General features: G+C 43.2%; 1 protein-coding gene across 11 annotated transcripts in view; it reads left to right on the top strand.

The window, feature by feature from the left end:
* The window catches only part of TIAM1 (TIAM Rac1 associated GEF 1), a 190,034-nt gene that overhangs the window by 132,509 nt on the left and 39,425 nt on the right, over positions 1–18,100 (top strand). For all 11 annotated transcript variants that reach the window (XM_087758158.1, XM_087758153.1, XM_087758157.1 and 8 more), the window contains 5 exons: positions 845–991; positions 3,091–3,165; positions 4,220–4,390; positions 10,194–10,298; positions 13,959–14,040. In XM_087758158.1, coding sequence (XP_087614284.1) covers positions 845–991; positions 3,091–3,165; positions 4,220–4,390; positions 10,194–10,298; positions 13,959–14,040 — 580 coding nt within the window. The remainder of the gene's footprint in view (positions 1–844; positions 992–3,090; positions 3,166–4,219; positions 4,391–10,193; positions 10,299–13,958; positions 14,041–18,100) is intronic.

Genomic DNA, 18,100 nt, shown 5'->3' with positions numbered 1-18,100 from the left:
CCTTTTTTGCAGAGGAGGAGCTCGCTCTCCTGAGGCCACCTCCACATGGGAAATCTGCTTAAACTTTGGCCTAAACACTTCACCTCTGACTAATGTCACACTAATTTCTACCAGAGCCTCCTCATTTGGGAAACGCTCCCCAGATATTTGGTCTCAATAAAGGCAGATATCTTCGCTGCAAAGGAGTTGCCACAGGCCATTTTTCAACTACCCAAGTAGTTAGTACTGCTCTAATCGAAAGCGTCATTTCAGCTCACTTTTTTTCTTCCTGTGTTTTGCTCACTCCTTCAGATGTTGCTATCTGTAAGGAAGTGCAGGTTTTAAATACCTTGACCTATTTGCAAGCCTTTATCTGGCCTTGTAACAGTGACGAGTCAGTTCCAGGATGCCCAGAGTGCTTCCACAGGAAAGAGCAAAGAGAAAGACCGGGCTTTTTGGAAGCAACAGATAAGTTTGGAAATCTCAGGTTTCGTGTGTCCAGCTTTGATACTTTGTTAGGAAAAAAAAAAAAAGAAAAAAACGCCAAACCCTTTACTGGTGCTGAGGCTTTGCTCTGTGATGATTAGGCTGTTTCAAAATATCTCAGATTAAATGCCAAAAAATGGGGGGGGTGGTATTGTCCATTTTAATTTTTGATGTTTGGCGTTGGAAGAAATGAGTTAAATTTCAGTGAGAAGGAAGTAGCCTGGCAGCATCACCGTTGTCCCTGTTGTGAGTACACATTGTTGCCATAGTATTTGCTTTTTTTTTTTTCAAACCAGATTCCACTGTTTGTTAGATTATGTAAGCCACGGTTTGGTGGGATGCTGCGACCTTTGATTTTAAAACCATGTGGCATTGACAGGTGGCGGCTCGCACAGGGGAGTCTGGAGTGAGGAGAAGGACGCAGGCCATGTCCAGATCTGCCAGTAAACGGAGAAGCAGGTTTTCTTCTCTTTGGGGACTGGATACTACCTCGAAGAAAAAGCAAGGGAGGCCAAGCATTAATCAGGTAAGAGTGTGGAAGTTTGTGATATTGTTATTTTCAAGGCTTATTTGTTGGCATGCAGAATGCAGCTCATGCAAAGAGTCACTTGCATCAAGCATTTACACATCCAGCCTTAACCTTGCCTGTTTAATCTTTCACGGCGTATAGTCCTCTCATTCCACATCCTCTTCAAAAATCAGTGACTGTAATTACAGATAAGCCTACAGCAGCTCCTATCAAACAAGGTTTGGAGTTCGCACCTTCTATAGATGAATTTAGTTGCATTTCTACTGTTCTTGCATATCTGTTGCTTCTGCTTTTGCTGGAGGTACTTTCCCTAAACTCAGGAGTAACAAAGCAGCAGTGTGAAACAGAGACAACTTTGGAAGGAAAAAAAGGTGCAGATTTGTTTGTTTCTTTAAATTAAAATTATGAGTTTGTAGAGTACTTTAACTGTAGCTGAGTTTGGGGAAAACTTCCTAAAGTACCAAAAAGCTTTGCATTTAGTAGGGACAGTCCCGGACTGTTTTGCTTCAGATTTTTAAAAAAGCAAAAGCTGAAATGTTTCCACCCAGTCACTGCCCAGATCTTTCTCTAGAAAACGTGTTTCAGTGTGGTAGGAAGGTGCTTCCCTGTTATTCTTTCCAAACATCCCTAATTATAGCTTTCAGTTTTTGAGAGCCATACCTCATCTAATTGCAGGAAATGTAGGCTTTGCTTTTCTTTCTCTTCTTTCACTTTTTGAGGGGAGAAAGGCTTAGGACACATGTTGTTCTGTGCCCTGTGATTTCTTCTTCCTTCTGTTAAAGCAGCAGTGGGTGTTTGTTTTGTTTAGCAGAGGATGAATGCTGCAAAATTGTTTAGCTTGTTTTCAGTGAGACATTAAGAGTTCACCTAATATTTAGCGGCTGAGCAAAAGTTCAGGGTTTTGCTGGGGAGCAGCAGATGGCTCCGTGAGCACATTCCCAATTCTTTTCACTAGCGCTGCGGCTTTCCTGTTGCTTTGTACTTATTTTCCCCAAATCAAGTGCAGTCCCTTGTCCTGAGCTAGGATCCTGCCCATGCTGTGTCTTCAGACCTGTTTTTTTTCCTGAACTCACCCATTTTTCTTCTTTCAGTGGGGATAAATGCATTCTTCACGCTTCCTCCCCTGGTCTCCACCCCTACCCCCCTCACTCTTCAGTAAGCACAGGCATAAAAAAGGATTTTGTTCCAGGTTAAAGAAAAGTCATACTCGAGAGAGTCAAAGAAGTCTTGAGAAAGTAGCAGAATATCTAAATGTAGTGCCTGAACACATTTCCCCTGCTTGTGTGTAGTAGCATGCAAAGTATTGCCAAGTTAAAGCAGAAAACTGTAAATCCCTAAAGGGCAGTGACCTTCTCCCATCCTGTGTGGTTCTTGCTTCGTTTTAGGTACAGAATAGTTAACAGCCAAACCCAGCAACTTGATCATAAAGCTGTGCTGATGTGGAGCTATAAAACTTAACTTTTCAGTTTTAATTATAAGCTTCTGCTGCAGTAACAACCCTGTTTGCCCGTCTGATGCAGTCCTGTGCTGATTTGGGGTGGATCCTGTAAATATTCCCATTCTGTCATTCCTCCTGCATGGAGTCCTGTTGATTTTGGCTCTCTGGCTCGTGCTGGGTTACCAGCTCTTATTTCATTAGAGAAGGGTTATGCTGACTTGCGGTACTTGAACGTTTGCTAAGTACTTTTTGGAAGCTGGTTTGTTACAAAAACAGCCAGAAGCGGAGCCATTCTTCTGATTTCTCAGCCTTAGCAGAGGTGGAGAAGTGTTCATTTCCCCCACTTCACAGGTGGGGAAACTAAGCCCAAAATAGACAAAATTTGTCCAGCTCCACCAAGTAAGTCAGTGACAGACCACTAACCAGAACTGCCCTGTAATCTTTCAGCATGGTGCCCCATCACCAGCTAGTCCTTCAACCCCCCTTCCCTTTTAACAAGCTAATATTTTCCTTTTCTGTGTTTTGAGAGGAACGTTTTTATTTTTCAGTTCGATTTCCATGCTAGATGTTAGATACACTGTTCTCCCCTTAGCGTGTGCTGCAGATGGCATGGAGGCACATTCATGTTTTAAAGCAGAGTCTCTCTGTTGTTCCTCAGGTGTTTGGTGAAGGAGTTGATTCAGTAAAGAAATCTCTTGAAGGAATCTTTGACGATACGGTCCCAGACGGCAAGGTAAAACACCAGCTCTCCAGCTGCCTCCTTCCCCCTCATTTCCAGCCAGCCTAAATGCAGCGTTGACTCTGGGATGTAAGAAGGGATGCAAAGCTCCTGGGAGAGGAGAGGACCCTCTGTGCGCTGTAGGGCTTGTACCCGCTCTGGGAGGGTTTGAGCTGGTTGCCCACAGTCAAAAGGGCTTGCTGTGTGTGTCATCCTAAGTGCAGCTGGAGGTGCCAGACCCAGAGGGGTGTTAGCACTGCACGCCAGGAAAATGCCTGCCCACAAGAGGACCTGGACGCCACTGGTTCTGGAAAATGGCTCCTTGTGGTGGCCATATGGGGTTTTCATAATTTAGGGTTGGCACCACTATGAAGCGCAGGGCTTTCTCTGTTTTGTTCTCGTGCGCTTCTGTGAGCTTCTGCATTTGCAGCCACAATTACAACTGCTTTGTCTTTCACCAGAGAAAGTCAGCTATAAAACAGCATTAAGACAGTGCTAAGAGGCACATTCTTCATGTAGAGAATATGGGTTTAGCTGCGTGAGCCCACTTGCAGCAAATAGGGATTCTGCAGCTCCATCACTTCCTGGGGATTTATAGCTTGGAGTGCAACTCAGATGTATAAAAGACAGTAAATTCAAAATAAATGCTAAGATCTGCTATTTTGCCATTTCTAGGCATAGGAACTGTAGCATCTACAACAGTTTTGTTGGCCTTGGATTGGTTTACCCAGAAACACAGTGCATTTAAGTTTTAATTTTAAATCTCTTTTTATCACTATTATTTTTTGTTGCATTCCTAGCATTCGCAATAGCCATAGGGTGAAATCCCAGGAAAAGCGCGTTGCACCAGTGTAGCTGTGTGGGTGGCAGGGGAAGGCACACTTTATACTGCTCAGGTAAAACTGCAAAGTTTCCTGTCCAGACAAGCCTTCAATCTAGGCTTATGAATAAAACGTATTCTTTATAAGAGGGCTTTTTGATACAGCATATAATGTTTCTCACACTTGTTATTGATGAAGAAGGAGATTGTATTTGGCTGGTAGAGTCATAATGGATTTTGTCCATTTAGAGGGAAAAAGAAGTGGCACTGAGCAGTGTCCATCAGCACAATCCTGACTGTGACATTTGGGTTCACGAGTATTTTACGCCATCTTGGTTCTGCCTGCCGAACAACCAGCCTGCTCTGACAGTCATCCGTCCTGGGGACACCACACGAGATGTGCTGGAAATGATTTGCAAGGTAAAGGCTGCGAGCGTGCCCTGGAGCGGGGTGAAGTGTCTACAACCCTGAGCCCTTTCAGTTGAACCTCATAGTGACTTTCTCATATGCCACTGCTCAGACTGCACTGTGTTGGGGGATCAGTTGTGTGTTAGATGAAAAACATGAATTATACTGAAATTTTCATGCTAGCACCACACAAGAAAAATTCCTACAGCTGAAGCTAAACTTGGCATGGGTGTAGGGAGAGGAAGGCAGACTAGTTTTTGCCTTTTCCACTCTGGCCGCTGCGCATGAACCTCTGAAGTGCCTTCACACCCTGACTCTGCCTCTACTGCCACTTCTCATGTACCCACCCACCCACCCACTCCCCCTCCACTGGAGACCCAGCCGTGTGCAGGACCCTTCTCCTGTCCCCATCTGCCCCCCAGCATCCTGGCCCCCAGACCGCTTCCTTTCACTGGACGCCCCGTAGCATGGTAGTGCAGTTGCCCTGTCCGCACCCGACCACCCTGGTTCCCCCACCTTCTTCGCCAGGCAAGCAGGGTGATCTCACCCTTTCCCAGGTGCCAGGTCATCCTGTTTCCAGCTGCTGTTCCTTCTTCCTTCCCCCTGCCGCTTCCTCCCCTCCGGCTGGCGTGTGGGGGAGGAAGGCATGGAGAAACCAGCAGCACCAGGAGTAGGAGAGGGTGCCTCTGCTTGCTGTCTGCATTGCACAGTCAGACTCACCTTGTGTAGGTGGCAGGAGGGAAGAGAGAGGAAAGCTTTTATCTGCATTTGGGGGGGATGGAAGAAAAAACACCTGCATTTCTTTACAAGTATCAGAGACATTTGGCCGTTAAAAAGAGTTACAGCTCAGCAGAGAAGTTGAAAGCTTTGACAAATTAAATACAAGCTTTCAGTTCTGGCAGCTACATAACGTATGTTTTCTGCTAACCGGCTGACTGCAAGCTAGACCCAACTCGTGTCATGTGCTATTCTGAAAAGTGAGTCCTCTTTTGTACAACAACAACAGCAAAAGAGAAGAAAACATTTATTACTATTAAGAGCTTAACTTTGGGGACTTTTAGAACATGTTGCGTGTGCTTCCAAAGAGAGGGAAGGTGAGAGAAAGGCATGTGTTTGCAATAATTACACAGCGTGCTCGTCTCTCTGCCAGGTGCACTATTAAAGAGTGCTGCAGCTTGTGAAAGCTCTTCATTGTGTTCAGGAAAAGATGACATTTTTGGAGAGAGACATAATAGGGAAGCTGGATGACACATTATTAGTAATGATTTATTTTTAGGATTTATATTTTCCTCTGGGTAAGAGTGATTAACCCATTGGGTTAAATCTTTAGCTGGAGTAAATTGGTGTAGCTCCACCAGTTTTAGTAGGTGCCTGCTGAGAATCTGGTCGCTCACTGTGTGTTTGATTGTTGTGGGTGGTGGTGTATAAGGAGAAGGGGAGGTGGGTGAGTGTTTGTTTTTTGAAGAGCTATTATCTGCTTCTTTCCTTTCTGTAAGAGTTTTCAGTCTGGAAAACACTGATGGATGCCTTCTTTTCTGTAGCATTTAATAATCAATTTCTTTCTTCTGTCTCTTGCATTCAGCTCATTTTTTCCCCTTTAATATCTGATCCACATCATTTCACATCAGTTTGCCATCTGCCATCTGAGAACCAGTCAAGTTCTGGTATAGTAAACATTTCGAGATCTACATTTCATATAAACCTCTTCATGTTTGTAGATGTGGTTAAATCTATCTGTGCTATTAAACTGAGCTTGATTATTCTGTTAGAGAACATTAAGTGCACTCAAGTCATTGTAGAAAATGTGTTCTTATACTAACATTGCTGCTTATTATTATATAGCGAGTTAGGTTTTGGAGGCTGATTTGTGACACTTTTATGATTCAAGATTGGTGAGAGGAGAGTTTAAAGCATATTTTAAAGTGGTTTGTCGATGATTTCTCCTAAGATTTAACTAATAACATCACTTGGAAGACAGGAAAAGTCAGTGTATATGCATTAAGTTGTTTCCTATGGATACTACTGATCAGTGTGGACGTGTGTATACATATTACTAACATTTGCATAATGGTATGTCTTAAAATTGAGTAGAAACACACACACTGTGTATGGATTTATGCAGAGCCAGTATGGAGAGAATAACACCAAAAATCAAGCATAGAAGACTACATGGCATTTAGTCTTTTGACTGAACTGCATAAAAAGCAAGAAGTGAAAAAGGTTCTGTTTTCTCATGGTTTGCATTTCTCAAATAGACCTGTGTGAGGGGCAAGAAGCAGATTTCCCCTAGGTCTCTCGGTCTGTGCTCAAAGTCTCTGAGAAGTTATTTAAGCCTGATGCTCTGTGGGCTTACTTGGATTTTGACCTGGTGCTTTCCTACTGAAAAAGCTTGGGCCACACAAGTGCGAAGCTGGAGTAATACGGTGGGATGGCTAGCGTGTTTCCGTGATGCTGTCATTTCAGTGCTAATGAGGGTCTCCCCCACCAAGCTGAAAGAATATGCCTGTCCCTCGCTTAAACTAGAAGGGAGCCAAAATGGATGAATAGTTCAGGTTGTGTGCTGTCCCGCTAAACCACGCAGAGACTGTTGAATGGGATCACACCCCGGGCTGTAAATTCTTCTTCAAGAGCACGTCAGTTAAGCTGTCAGGTTGTGCTTTGAATTGCGTTAGCTGCTTAATTTAGTCCAGACATAGACATAGAGTTATTAGGAGAGAAATAAATAAGCCAAGAAGCTTATTTGGACTGCTAAAAGGTATTTTGGGTGGTCTCGAAAGGATATTAATATCAGTAAAGCTGCCCTGTTTCTGCTCCCACCTTCCTGCATATGGATGCAGCTAGACCAGCAACAAAAAAAGTGGGTTAATGGTATGGATTTTAGGACAGACTGGCTATGTCCACTTTAAAAGGACCTTTTCCTTTCACTTCAGTAGAAAGTCATGCTCCTATTTGAAACAGTTTAACTAATGTAAAATTACTAACTAAATGGTGTGGCTTACCTGCTGCACCATCACAGCTTTAATGGTGATGACTCTCATTGCCTGACTTGGACGGGATTGCAATGTAGTGGATGAATGGCATTCACCCTGGCTGATGGCATTTCTTGGAAGAAATGAGTGGCTCAAAACGTGTGTGAGTTTTATCCAGTGACCTCTTCAGATGATGCTGTGCTCTGGCATGGTTCAGGGTTTCAGTGCAGCATTGGTCGTCTCCCGTTTGGCTCCCTCCTGCTCTCTAAAACGGCCAGCACACGCGATTTTCTCGTAAGCAAATCTCCCTGCAAAGACAGGTGTGAAAATGGAGGCGTCGGCGGTCACCTCCACGCCTGATGCAGTGCCCATATCAAAGCAGGCAGAAGCCCTGTCATTGACCACCGGGATGGTAGATCAAGCCACCGCCTGTGGGGAGGTTGCTCTTTTAAGATGCTATCAGGGCGCAGGCTGCAGAGCAGGTTGGAGGCAGGCATGTGCACACCCTGCCCCAGGGCGGGCGGTGGCTCTGAATTGGGGGTGGTGGGGTGCCCTTGGCCCCATGGGGAGCCCGGGGTGGCTGAGCATGGGCTCCCTGCCCCACCAGCGTAGCTCATGGCCTGTGCCCAACGGCTGGAGGCCCTGGACTGGATAAATTAATGTCCCTCTACAACAGGCTGTGATTTCTGCTGGCCTGGGGCAGGCTGGGAAGCATCCTGTTGGGTCTCCTCTGCACAGGGAGGACGTTCGGAGTTACTGTTGGAAGCGACACGAATACCTGGCTGCGGCGGGGGCTCTCTCCCAGCCCTGGGCTTTAGTCAATGACACGGGGCTTGTCAGCGTAGGTCTGGCTGACTGGTGTGGCCTGGCGCTGCATGAAATGCAGCACATGTATGAGAGCTTTGGCACAGGAGACCATGGGAAGATAACACCGTGGTGGCAGGAGGAGGCTGCCAGGTTGCCTGGCTCCTTTTTCTGCTAGTATGGTTTTTCCACATAGAATTTTTTTCCCCGCTGGCTTTGCTATAAATGCCTCCAGGGTTTCATGGACTTTCAGAGAGACTTATCACAGACTTCTCCCTCTGGACATGAGGTTGCAGTCTGTGGGTTTACGTCTCCTCTATATGGTTTTGTTTAATTAGTGTGCAAGGTGCTCTTCAGTTTGTGTCTAGGGATAGTAAACTAATCTGACCAGAACTAATCTAGGACTCCTCTGTATCATTTCTGAACCATTAGAGCTAATTCTGCTTCCCTTTAATTTCTGGGGGGGGTTTGTATGTATGTGTGTGTGTTATGTGTGTGTGTGTGTGTAAGAGAGAAAACTAGTGAAAATGCTCCGTAAACAGTGAGCAAAGCATGCAAAATGCTTATCAAAAAAGAAAAAAAGGGGAGAGGGCAAGGATCTCCTACATTCAGCTCTTTTTATTTTGGCCTTTGATAGGTTTCAAATTCTTAATTAACTAGGTATTTGTCTGGATTACGGAGGTTATTCCATTTCAGATACTCGATTTCATATAAGGCTAATTTGGTCTTTGAATTGGACATATTTGAACGTAGCACTATGCAGCAATAGATCTGTCTTTTTTTTCTTCTTATTGGTACTTCTTTTTTATTCATGGGCTAATCTTGACTTTCAAAAGCGTTCACTGTTCTCTGAGTATTTGCTGAAGGGTTTGCTAGGTCAGTGTGTGATCTTTTCCACAGGTCACTCGGTGTACATTACTCATTCATCATCTGTGCTGTGTGATCAGTCAGCTGAGTCCCAGTGTATCATCATCTTGGCTTGAACTGGATAAGCGAGGCTTTAAAAAACATAATAAATAGGCAATAATGATGTTCTTGCATGAATTTTCAGATGAGCCACTGTTTTTTAGTACAACCAAGGAAACTTTGGTAATTTGCCTGTATAAAATGAAAAGGCCAATGTATAAAAGCATATAATAATGGGATTTCAGAAGTGACATTGAGGAGAATTTACCTCCTCTATTTGTGAATCACTTTGGGGTTTTTCATTAGCTTTAGTCAACAGTTTATGAACTTTGAAAGTAACTTCTGAATGACATCCTTTGTGTTTATCATAATTCTAAGGTGTTTTGATTACACACTGCATTAACCTCTGCTTAAATCAAGCTTATTAATCGTGCTGAGAAAAGGTCGTTAACATCTCTCAGACCAAATGCTGTATCCTCAGCTAATTATAACTAATTCATTAAAATGGTGTGACCTGTTTCCACTGGGATGTAATCCAGTATGCGACTCTTGTCTTCTTTTAGCCTTATAAAGCTAGTCTGTCCTGAGCTGTTTTAATGTAGAGGACACACTGATTTTTTTTTTTTTTTTATATTAGCCTTGCTTGAAATTTACCACATCATACTTACTCAATAAATTATGAAGATACTAAAAAACCCAAAGCAAACAGAAAAAAACTTTCCTGTTAAATTTTTCCCTGTTAGCAGAACATTTATTTTCCTCCTTGCGATTTTAAATGCCCTTCGTATACAAAGGTATGCTCTGAGTCTTCTGCTGTAATAGTGTTTGCTTATTTCTGCAATAGCATGGGAGGGAACAGAACTGCCAGATAAGCAGAAGCAAAGAGGCTGCTTAGAGTACTAGCACTGCCCTTGCCATCCTGGTCAGTGGTTAAATGAACACTTATTCCTGGGGAAGAGGAGTAGGTCCAGGTTCTTGTTCAGGTTAAGAGGTCATGGGCCTCTTGTGAAAGACGGTGCTGGGGCATTTTTCTTCCTATGAGTGTCAGGCCATTCTCTAAGTATAGATGACGTGAGCCATTGCTTTTCTCTTCTAAAGCCTTTTCTCTTCTAAAGCCTTTTCTCTGTTTCTTGCAGACACACCAGCTGGATCACTCTGCTCACTATCTGCGTCTTAAATTCCTGATTGAAAACCAGATCCAGTTTTATGTACCAAAGCCAGAAGAGGATATCTATGAACTGGTAATGCTACCTACTGAGCAAAATTAAATGACACTTGGTAGGACACTATTAATTAGTGTTTATTTGACATTTGTAATATGCAGAGTTATGCTTTTAACTTGCAATTATAGTGCTTTGCAGACCATAGCAAATTGGCCTACAGTAAAGTAATCTCTCCAGACATTCCATCTTGAGGAGAGAGTTGATGTTTAGCTTATGTTTGTGCATGCATGTGTCTGTGTGGAAGAGAGAGAGGAGGAACAGCCACAGGTAAGGTGTGAATGTCATTGTAACATACATTTAAGCTCAGCTTCTCTCAAGGTTGTCTTTTCCTGTTGTTCATATTGTCCTTGGTGGTTTTAAAGACATAGTGTTGAGGCCTGACTATTTCTTGTTCAGGTCACTTTGCCTGATTTTTAAAGAGGGGGGTAAATGCACAAGTAGTTGGTTTTTTTGTTGTTTGTTTGTTTTTTTGTTTTTTTCTTAAATGAGAAGGTAAACGTTGAGGTTAAAAAGCGCTGGAGTTATGTGTGAGAATATACTTTCCTAATTGCTTCAGTTGGATGTTTTTATATCATTCATCTCAAAAGCAGACTTCAAAGGAATTTTGAAATGAGAGATTAAAAAAAAGACCAAACAGATTTAGTGTCATGCTTTAACTTTACGATTTTACACATGCATGCTGTAAAGCTTTTTAAAGTCCTTTTCATTGGTGGCTGTTTTATTTATAAAAAGTAAAACTTTGCCAGTTATGGATGCTTTTGTTCATTTAGTAAAGAAGTTCTGGGATTTGCCATTAACACTGTCAACAACAACAAAAAAAAAAAGAGTGAGAAAGTGCTAGTGGAGTACTAAGACTGGGAAGTGAAATATAGTTGGGAAAAATTAAAACTCAGAGGAGACAGCTTGTAGCTTTCATTGCCTGAAAGGACTTTGGTGACTTGTCTTATGCTGAGAGGATGTACGATTGACATAGTCATGAGTTATTGTTTATTCTGAAAAAATGAAATTAAACCAAAACTCTGCAGTCATTGGGACTATCTACATGCTGAAAGATTATAATATAGATAGGTGCTGCAGGGTTATATCTAACGTAGTAACATTAAAACAACACACATTTGTATGTTTGCTTGTGTGTGTGTGCTTGTTTCATGAGAAAATTTGAGTTACTTTATTTATATGTTTAATTAAATGATTCTGGTGCCATATGATAAAACTAATGCCTCTATTTTTGTAGTCTCCTGAATAGCTGTTTATAATATTGTCTAATGTCGATGTCACCTTGCTAGAGCTATCTTCCATCCACTAAAATGCTTTTACAGACATACATTACTGCAGAAAAGTAGTTTCTTAGGATGATACTCCTTTTTCTTGCAGAATGTATCAGATATATTTAAATAAGAAATGGAGATTAAATATCCGTATTTCTTTCCTCTCCAAAACATTAATGGTGACGCTTTGTGTACTGACAGAGTCTTGCAAAAATTCACGAGCTCGGTTTATTATATGTTAAAAATGTTACTAAGGGCTCAGGGGAGAGTATTTAACATTAGGTGCTGTACCAGGCAGTTATACTTTTAAGCACCTTTTCTTGTAAACTGAGTGTTGGAGTGTTTTGGCTGAAGCTTGACTTGCCAGACTTGTTACTTTGGGTAGGATGGCACTTTTAGATGGAAGCAGGAGACCAGAGGCCTCCCCGAAAATCTTGCGGGTAGGACGAGGCTGGGGTGAAGGCATTTGGGCTGCTGGAAAAGGTAGCCCTGGGAAAGGGTGCTGGGACAAGACCAAAAGTGGTAGAGGAAAAAAATCTTGGGGGAGGTGGAAGGTCCAGAGGGGGTTTTCCCCCATGAGCCCGTGGTGCCCGCAAGGCCAGCAGCTTCATGGTATGATCCACTGTAGCCCAAATATGCTCCCTGCTTTTGATGTCGGGATGGCGGGTCCACGGGGCACAGAAATGCAAGCAGCACCTCAGGCCTGCTGTCGGACTGGCTCTCTGGTTTGGACAGCTCAGCTGCAGTCTGAGCATCCCAGTTGTTTGCCTCCCGTTCAATAGAGGTTCTTGCTTGAAAACAGTGCTTTGGGATCCAGGCAGCAAGTTGCTCCTGTATCCCTGCTGTATCCCTGCGAGACCTTGTCGGCCATCCTCCTTGGTTCTGGTCCTGCACGCTCAGTTTGGATGACTGCAGAGATCAGACACAAGTTTTGTTCTGAAAATACGGCTATTTTCACTCCTTTTTTTCTTTCTCCTCTTTTTAAAACCCGTGCTGAAATCTAGCTGAGATTCTGTGAATGTCATTTGACTCTTTTTCAGGTTCTGAACAGTACATTCCTATATTTGAAAACTGCATTTTAAAAATACTGCTAGTATGGTATCCTCATTTAATTTTACATTTTATTTTACTATATACAACCATTTAACTGTTCTGTAATACCTAATATTTGCAGTTAAATAGATGTGTAAGTGCTGATATAAGCAGGAGATAAAACTATATTTTTATTAAGGAAACGTTTTATTAATGAGTTACTCTTCTTTTTTAAAGAAATGGTTTAAATACTTCAGTCCAAACACTGATGTCACTTAATTTCAAAATGTTAATTATTATGAATTGCTTTTTTACACACTCATACTGGCATGTAAACAAAATTAATATTTGCCTGTGGGCTCTCATTCACCTGTGGGTATGATTTTTTCCAAAGACAAAAGGATGGTTTGTTACTCGAAGGCTAGCCTGTACTATGGACAAGCCAGCTTCAAAGCTGTGCTGAGTCAGAGGGTTCCACTATGTCAAGGCTATCTTACAAGGAGTAAGTCAGGGCTGACTCCCCGAGATGTCAGCTCAGAGCCTATAAATATCTGACTTTGTCTGGAAAAGCAGGATTTCCCTGCCTCAGGTGGGGTGGCAGGCCCCAATACACATTCCTTTGTTCGGAGCTCGGGGCAGGACCCGGGTACAATAGCAAGCCATACGAGACAGAAGAATGTAAGTGATTTAAAAGCACAAAACGTGTGAGCAGTGGTGGAGGGGTGTAGCCCTGCTGAGGGGTTGCTTGGCTCCTGAAAGGCAGAGTGAATTGCACCCGTGTGCGTAGGCTTCTGGGTTATTACCTAGGTGTGAATTGGTGCTGGTGTGCCAGGAAGGATGTTAATGACCATTTCAAAGACTTGGGGGCTTTTCTCAGTACAAATAAACATAAATGTGTTAAAGATGAAATTTCGTGCTAAGAAATCTGATAGTCTTCTAACAATTAAGAAATAAATGTATTTAAGAAACACAACCCCTCCTTGTTGTTTTAATACTATGGAATAATTTAATTCCTGCAATGTCTTAATCAGAACAATAGAAAAAGATGACTACCCATAAAATATGACAACGGCAAAAGAAGCTCTGTTTCTTGTGCACTCAAAATGGTATTGACCGAGTGAAATAGATGTATCCTTGCTTTTATGATGGTGGTAGTAAAACACTGCTGCCTTCTCTTTAACTGTGTTCCTAACAGTAAAGCTTAGTGACACTACAAATACATCTCACGCACATGGGGAAAAATTGTTTGATAAATAATGACCACAGTCCATTTCTTCTGCCTGTAATTAAAAAAAAAAAAATCATCGGTTCAGAATGATTACAATTGATGTGTCCTCCCACAATAAGATATTTTTGTGTTTTTTTTTTTTCTATTTAGCTGTACAAAGAAATAGAAATCTGTCAGAAAATTACACAGCACATTCAAATAGAGAAGTCTGATGCATCTTCTGATATTTATGGTGAGTTTCTCCTTGATTTCTTTTTACTTTTCTACCAAGTCAATTCTAGCATGTGCAGATTCTTGCTTGCTGTTCATTGATATACCTGACAGGCCTGTTGAACACAATAAGAAAAGCACATCTGATTCCTGTGCCATCCACAGAAAGCTCGCTCCCCTGCCCTGAAGCAGGACAGTTTTATTTGTAGTGCACTGAACACTGTGGTTCCTGGTGCTCGAGCTGCAGGATGTGCAGCTCTTTGATGAGAACTATGGTGGCAGAAAGGACAAATGTTTTCTTGTAGTTTCTCAAAACACCATGTACGGAGGCTGTGCAACGGAGCGCCAGCGGAAAACAGCATCCTTTGCCAGTTGTCACATCTTACATGAACGCCCGCATCGCGGCGTTCACGGGGGCCCTGCAGCGGGGCTTGGGAGAGGGCTGCCACCGTGGCTTGCGGCTGCTAGCAGGCTAGCGGGCTCTCCCCCTCCTCACCCCTTCCACCAAGCGCGATGGCAGGGGTGCTGCCAGGAGCATTGCTGTGGGTGCGAGGCATCTCGAGGTCTGTGGCCGGGCAGCTGTCCCAGGAGAGGCTGCTCAGCCTCTCTCCCTGCCTGCCGTGGGCATGCAAGGTGGGTCCCTGTCTCGCACCACTGTTCCTGAGGCTGGGGGAGCCTGATCCCGGTGCACGCCTGGCTCTCAAGGATGCCCTCTAGACTGCTGGAGCCAAAATTGGACATGTGATACAGATCTGTGCATAAAATACAAAACAGGGGAAGTCCTCCCTGTGTAATCTCAGCAAAATCCCCAGTCTTTACATGGGGGTGGTTGTATTTCTTAGCTTTCAAGTATTTCAAGTTACAGACCTCCAGCCTGGTGAGTTTGCCATTTGGTCTGGCAATTACAGTTCTGTAGTGTATTTTAAAATTATTTGTGCAACCTACCCTGCGGGAAGCCAATCTGCATCTTTTTACTGTTTATCTAAATATTCTGTTTTAATGACTAGAATAATTCTGAATCCCCAAACTGCTTACTATACAGCTGCAGGCCATTTGAATATTGAGCTCTACTACAAAGCAGTGGTACTGACTGTGATTTGAATATTGAAGGCCTAAGAGAGTAGTATTAACCAGCACAGCGATGGCCCTAGGTCCAATAACTATGCTGTGCCTGAAAGCACTGTGAGAGTTAGGGGTATCATGGCATTTCCTGTTTATTTCTTTTTCTTCTCTTTTTTTAAGCGATAGATGGGAAAGACCATGAAATGCACTGTCATGTCCTGTGAAATGAGATCAGCTGTGTGAGACATGGGATGTATGTGTTCAGTGGCTCCGACCCTTCAGGGAGTGAATGCTAAATGCACCTCAAAAAAGCTGACTTTGCTCTCATTGAAAGAAAATGGCAAAACTTACTTTGACTCTAAATGGCAGCAGAATTTCTGTAGTCTGTGTGTGTCTCGTAGAAACAGTACTATGTGTTCATACAGTGACAAGTGTGTGCTGAAATACGTGTGTGCGGGGGAGCAGAGGTGAAGCGTTGATCCTGTCTTGGTATTGGGGAAAGCTAGGGTTCCTCCTGAGATCCTTTCCCATCCTGTACGTTAGGTACATTTGAGTTTTCAGTCCTTTTAATCTCTTCACAGAATTAGCGTTGCCAATACTTACATACTTCTACGATCCAGAGAGAAAGCTACAGCACATTCACAAGCTATGGCAACACGAAGATCAGAGCTTTAAAAATCTTGGCATAGAATCTTTTTAACAGGGTTGTTTAAGGGTTCTTGCTGCTGGTTTTGTTTGAAAAAAAAAAACTAAATCAATAACGTGACCACACAGTCTCCAAGCATCTAAACACCTGCATAAGTCTTTGTGTGAGCGGGGCTGCCTTTGAGATTGGTTCTCAGCTGGGCAGCGCTGAAGGCTCAGCCCCTCACAGGCATTTCAACAAGTGCTGGGAACAGGCTCAGGAGCCAGTACCAAAACCAAATGTCTAGAGCGCTAAGGGACTTTTTATTCTGATGATTACTTGTTTTTTCTGTGCAGCTCTGTTCAAGCCTCGTACTTCTTGCCCATTTTAAAAACATACATCCAAATTCCCTGTGCCTTGATTCCTCCAGAAGAACTGGAAATGTCTTCATTTTGAAAATAGATGAGATTATGAAAATCGTTAGTGACTTTACCTGTTGCTGTTGCTAGTATTCCAATTATAGCAATAATAATACTTGTAAATCACCTTGAATTTTCAAGATACTTCACAAGCTGTTATTCACTAATCCCAACAACATAGACTTAGTTCTGTTATCTCCATTTAACAGACATGGTATCAAAGATAGGGAGGTGAAACGCTTTCACTAAGGGTGCAAATTAGAGAGGCCAGTTCAGCTCACTAGCCTGGCAGAAAGGTAAGATAATAAAAGAAGTGAATAGCTGTCTGCTGGCTTTGCAAGCTGTTTTGGGCCAGCTAAGAGATCCTGGTGCTGGGGAGGGGGCAGAGCTGCCTCTTCAGGTGCTAGCAGGCCTTTGGAGCAGTTTCACCATCATGCCTGAGCACACCATGAGTTCAAGTGACGTAAAGAGGACGGAGCAGAGCGTTTCAGGGAAAGCTCACCTGGGAACATTTCGTAGTGTTTCTACTCCCACCAGTGTGCCTGCGGTAAGAGGCACTCCTGGAGCGTCTGGCCAGTGTGTCGGACCTTGCCACCGTTAGATCTGTCAATGTGACGCTGTTGCTGATGCCTGGGCACAAACATTCTTGCCTTTTTCACTGGTACCAGCCTCTTTGCAAAGGTTGTGTGGGCAGGAATCAGGGCGCAGTGGCACTAAGAACCTGTTGCTTCCAGCTCCTGTATGTACTGGGAACATACTCGTGTTTTTGTTAGCAACTGTCTCTTTCAGGGGGCCGAGGTAATTTTCTGGAGGCGGATTTGTTCAGGTATTGTGCTGGTTCGGTGAGGCCATGTTCACTCATAGATGCGGACTTTTGTTCTCCTGTCATCAAAACTTTGCAGTGAAGAAAAGGCTCTGTCTAGGTCACCACCCATCTCTTCACACCTGTGTTTCAGAGTCTATGCACAGTTTGATAATAATCTGTTTGGCAGTGATGCCAGCTTATGCAATAGCTGTCACTTCCACCCACTCCTGCCCTTCCTCTCATGCCATGCTAGTACACGTGTTTGTGTGAAGCACCCACAGAATTCAGGCAGATGGAAACTGTACATTCGTACTATACATGTGTACAGACTACACATACATGTTTATGCATATATGTGTGTGTATATATATGCAAGTGCATATATATATCTGCAAGTATTTACATACATATACACACACACACGACTCGGGTATTTCCCATCTGGATGAATTCGCTTCTCTGCTTTACTGCATGGCAGTGAAAGCACTGGCACCGGCACTGCAACGGGACAGGAATGCTGCTTCAAATTGTTTACCAGATCCAGCCACAACACAACTGTGGAAATAAAACAGTTTATTCATACTTGGGGTATGGTCACATACCCTGTCTGCGGAGGGGTTAAGTGTATTTGTGAGATGACCATTTCAAGGCTGTTACCAGTTGCCCATCTCTCATCTCTTAAAGGTGATGAAAACACATGTAATTGCTCCTTACATCTGTTCCGCTCTGGATTTTTTTTTTTTTTGAATGAAAGCTGAATTAAAAAGCAACTACACCTGCCCTTAGCCCTGCCAGATTGGAGGAGGCAAGAGGTCTTCTCATGGAGGAGAATGGGAGCTTGGGACTGCTTGGGCGTGCTAATCTCTTCACAGTTAGCCACAGCGAGAACTTGTGATGCAACTCAGCCTTGTTTTAACTGTCTAGTAGTTGGCTGCAAAACAGCGTTTCAGTTGCAAAAGGGTGATGGTATTAGTAACTGATAATTTGTGCTGACTCAAACTGCAGTCTTGGGCATGCTGCACTGTGCTTCTGCTTAAGGGTTTTCCAGGTAGGCTTTGCAGTGATGACAACCAATAGTTACTATTTTTTTACAGCTGCTCTTTTTTTTAGTCAAGAGTTTTTCTGTCTGCCAAAGTTGGTGTGTTGAGTGAGCTTCACAAATTTCATTTTA

Source organism: Nipponia nippon, unplaced genomic scaffold, assembly GCF_047370975.1.
Source record: "Nipponia nippon isolate SJK-2023a ecotype South Korea unplaced genomic scaffold, ASM4737097v1 scaffold_2, whole genome shotgun sequence".
Lineage (NCBI taxonomy): Eukaryota > Metazoa > Chordata > Aves > Pelecaniformes > Threskiornithidae > Nipponia > Nipponia nippon.
This window is presented reverse-complemented; position numbering and strand designations above follow the sequence as displayed.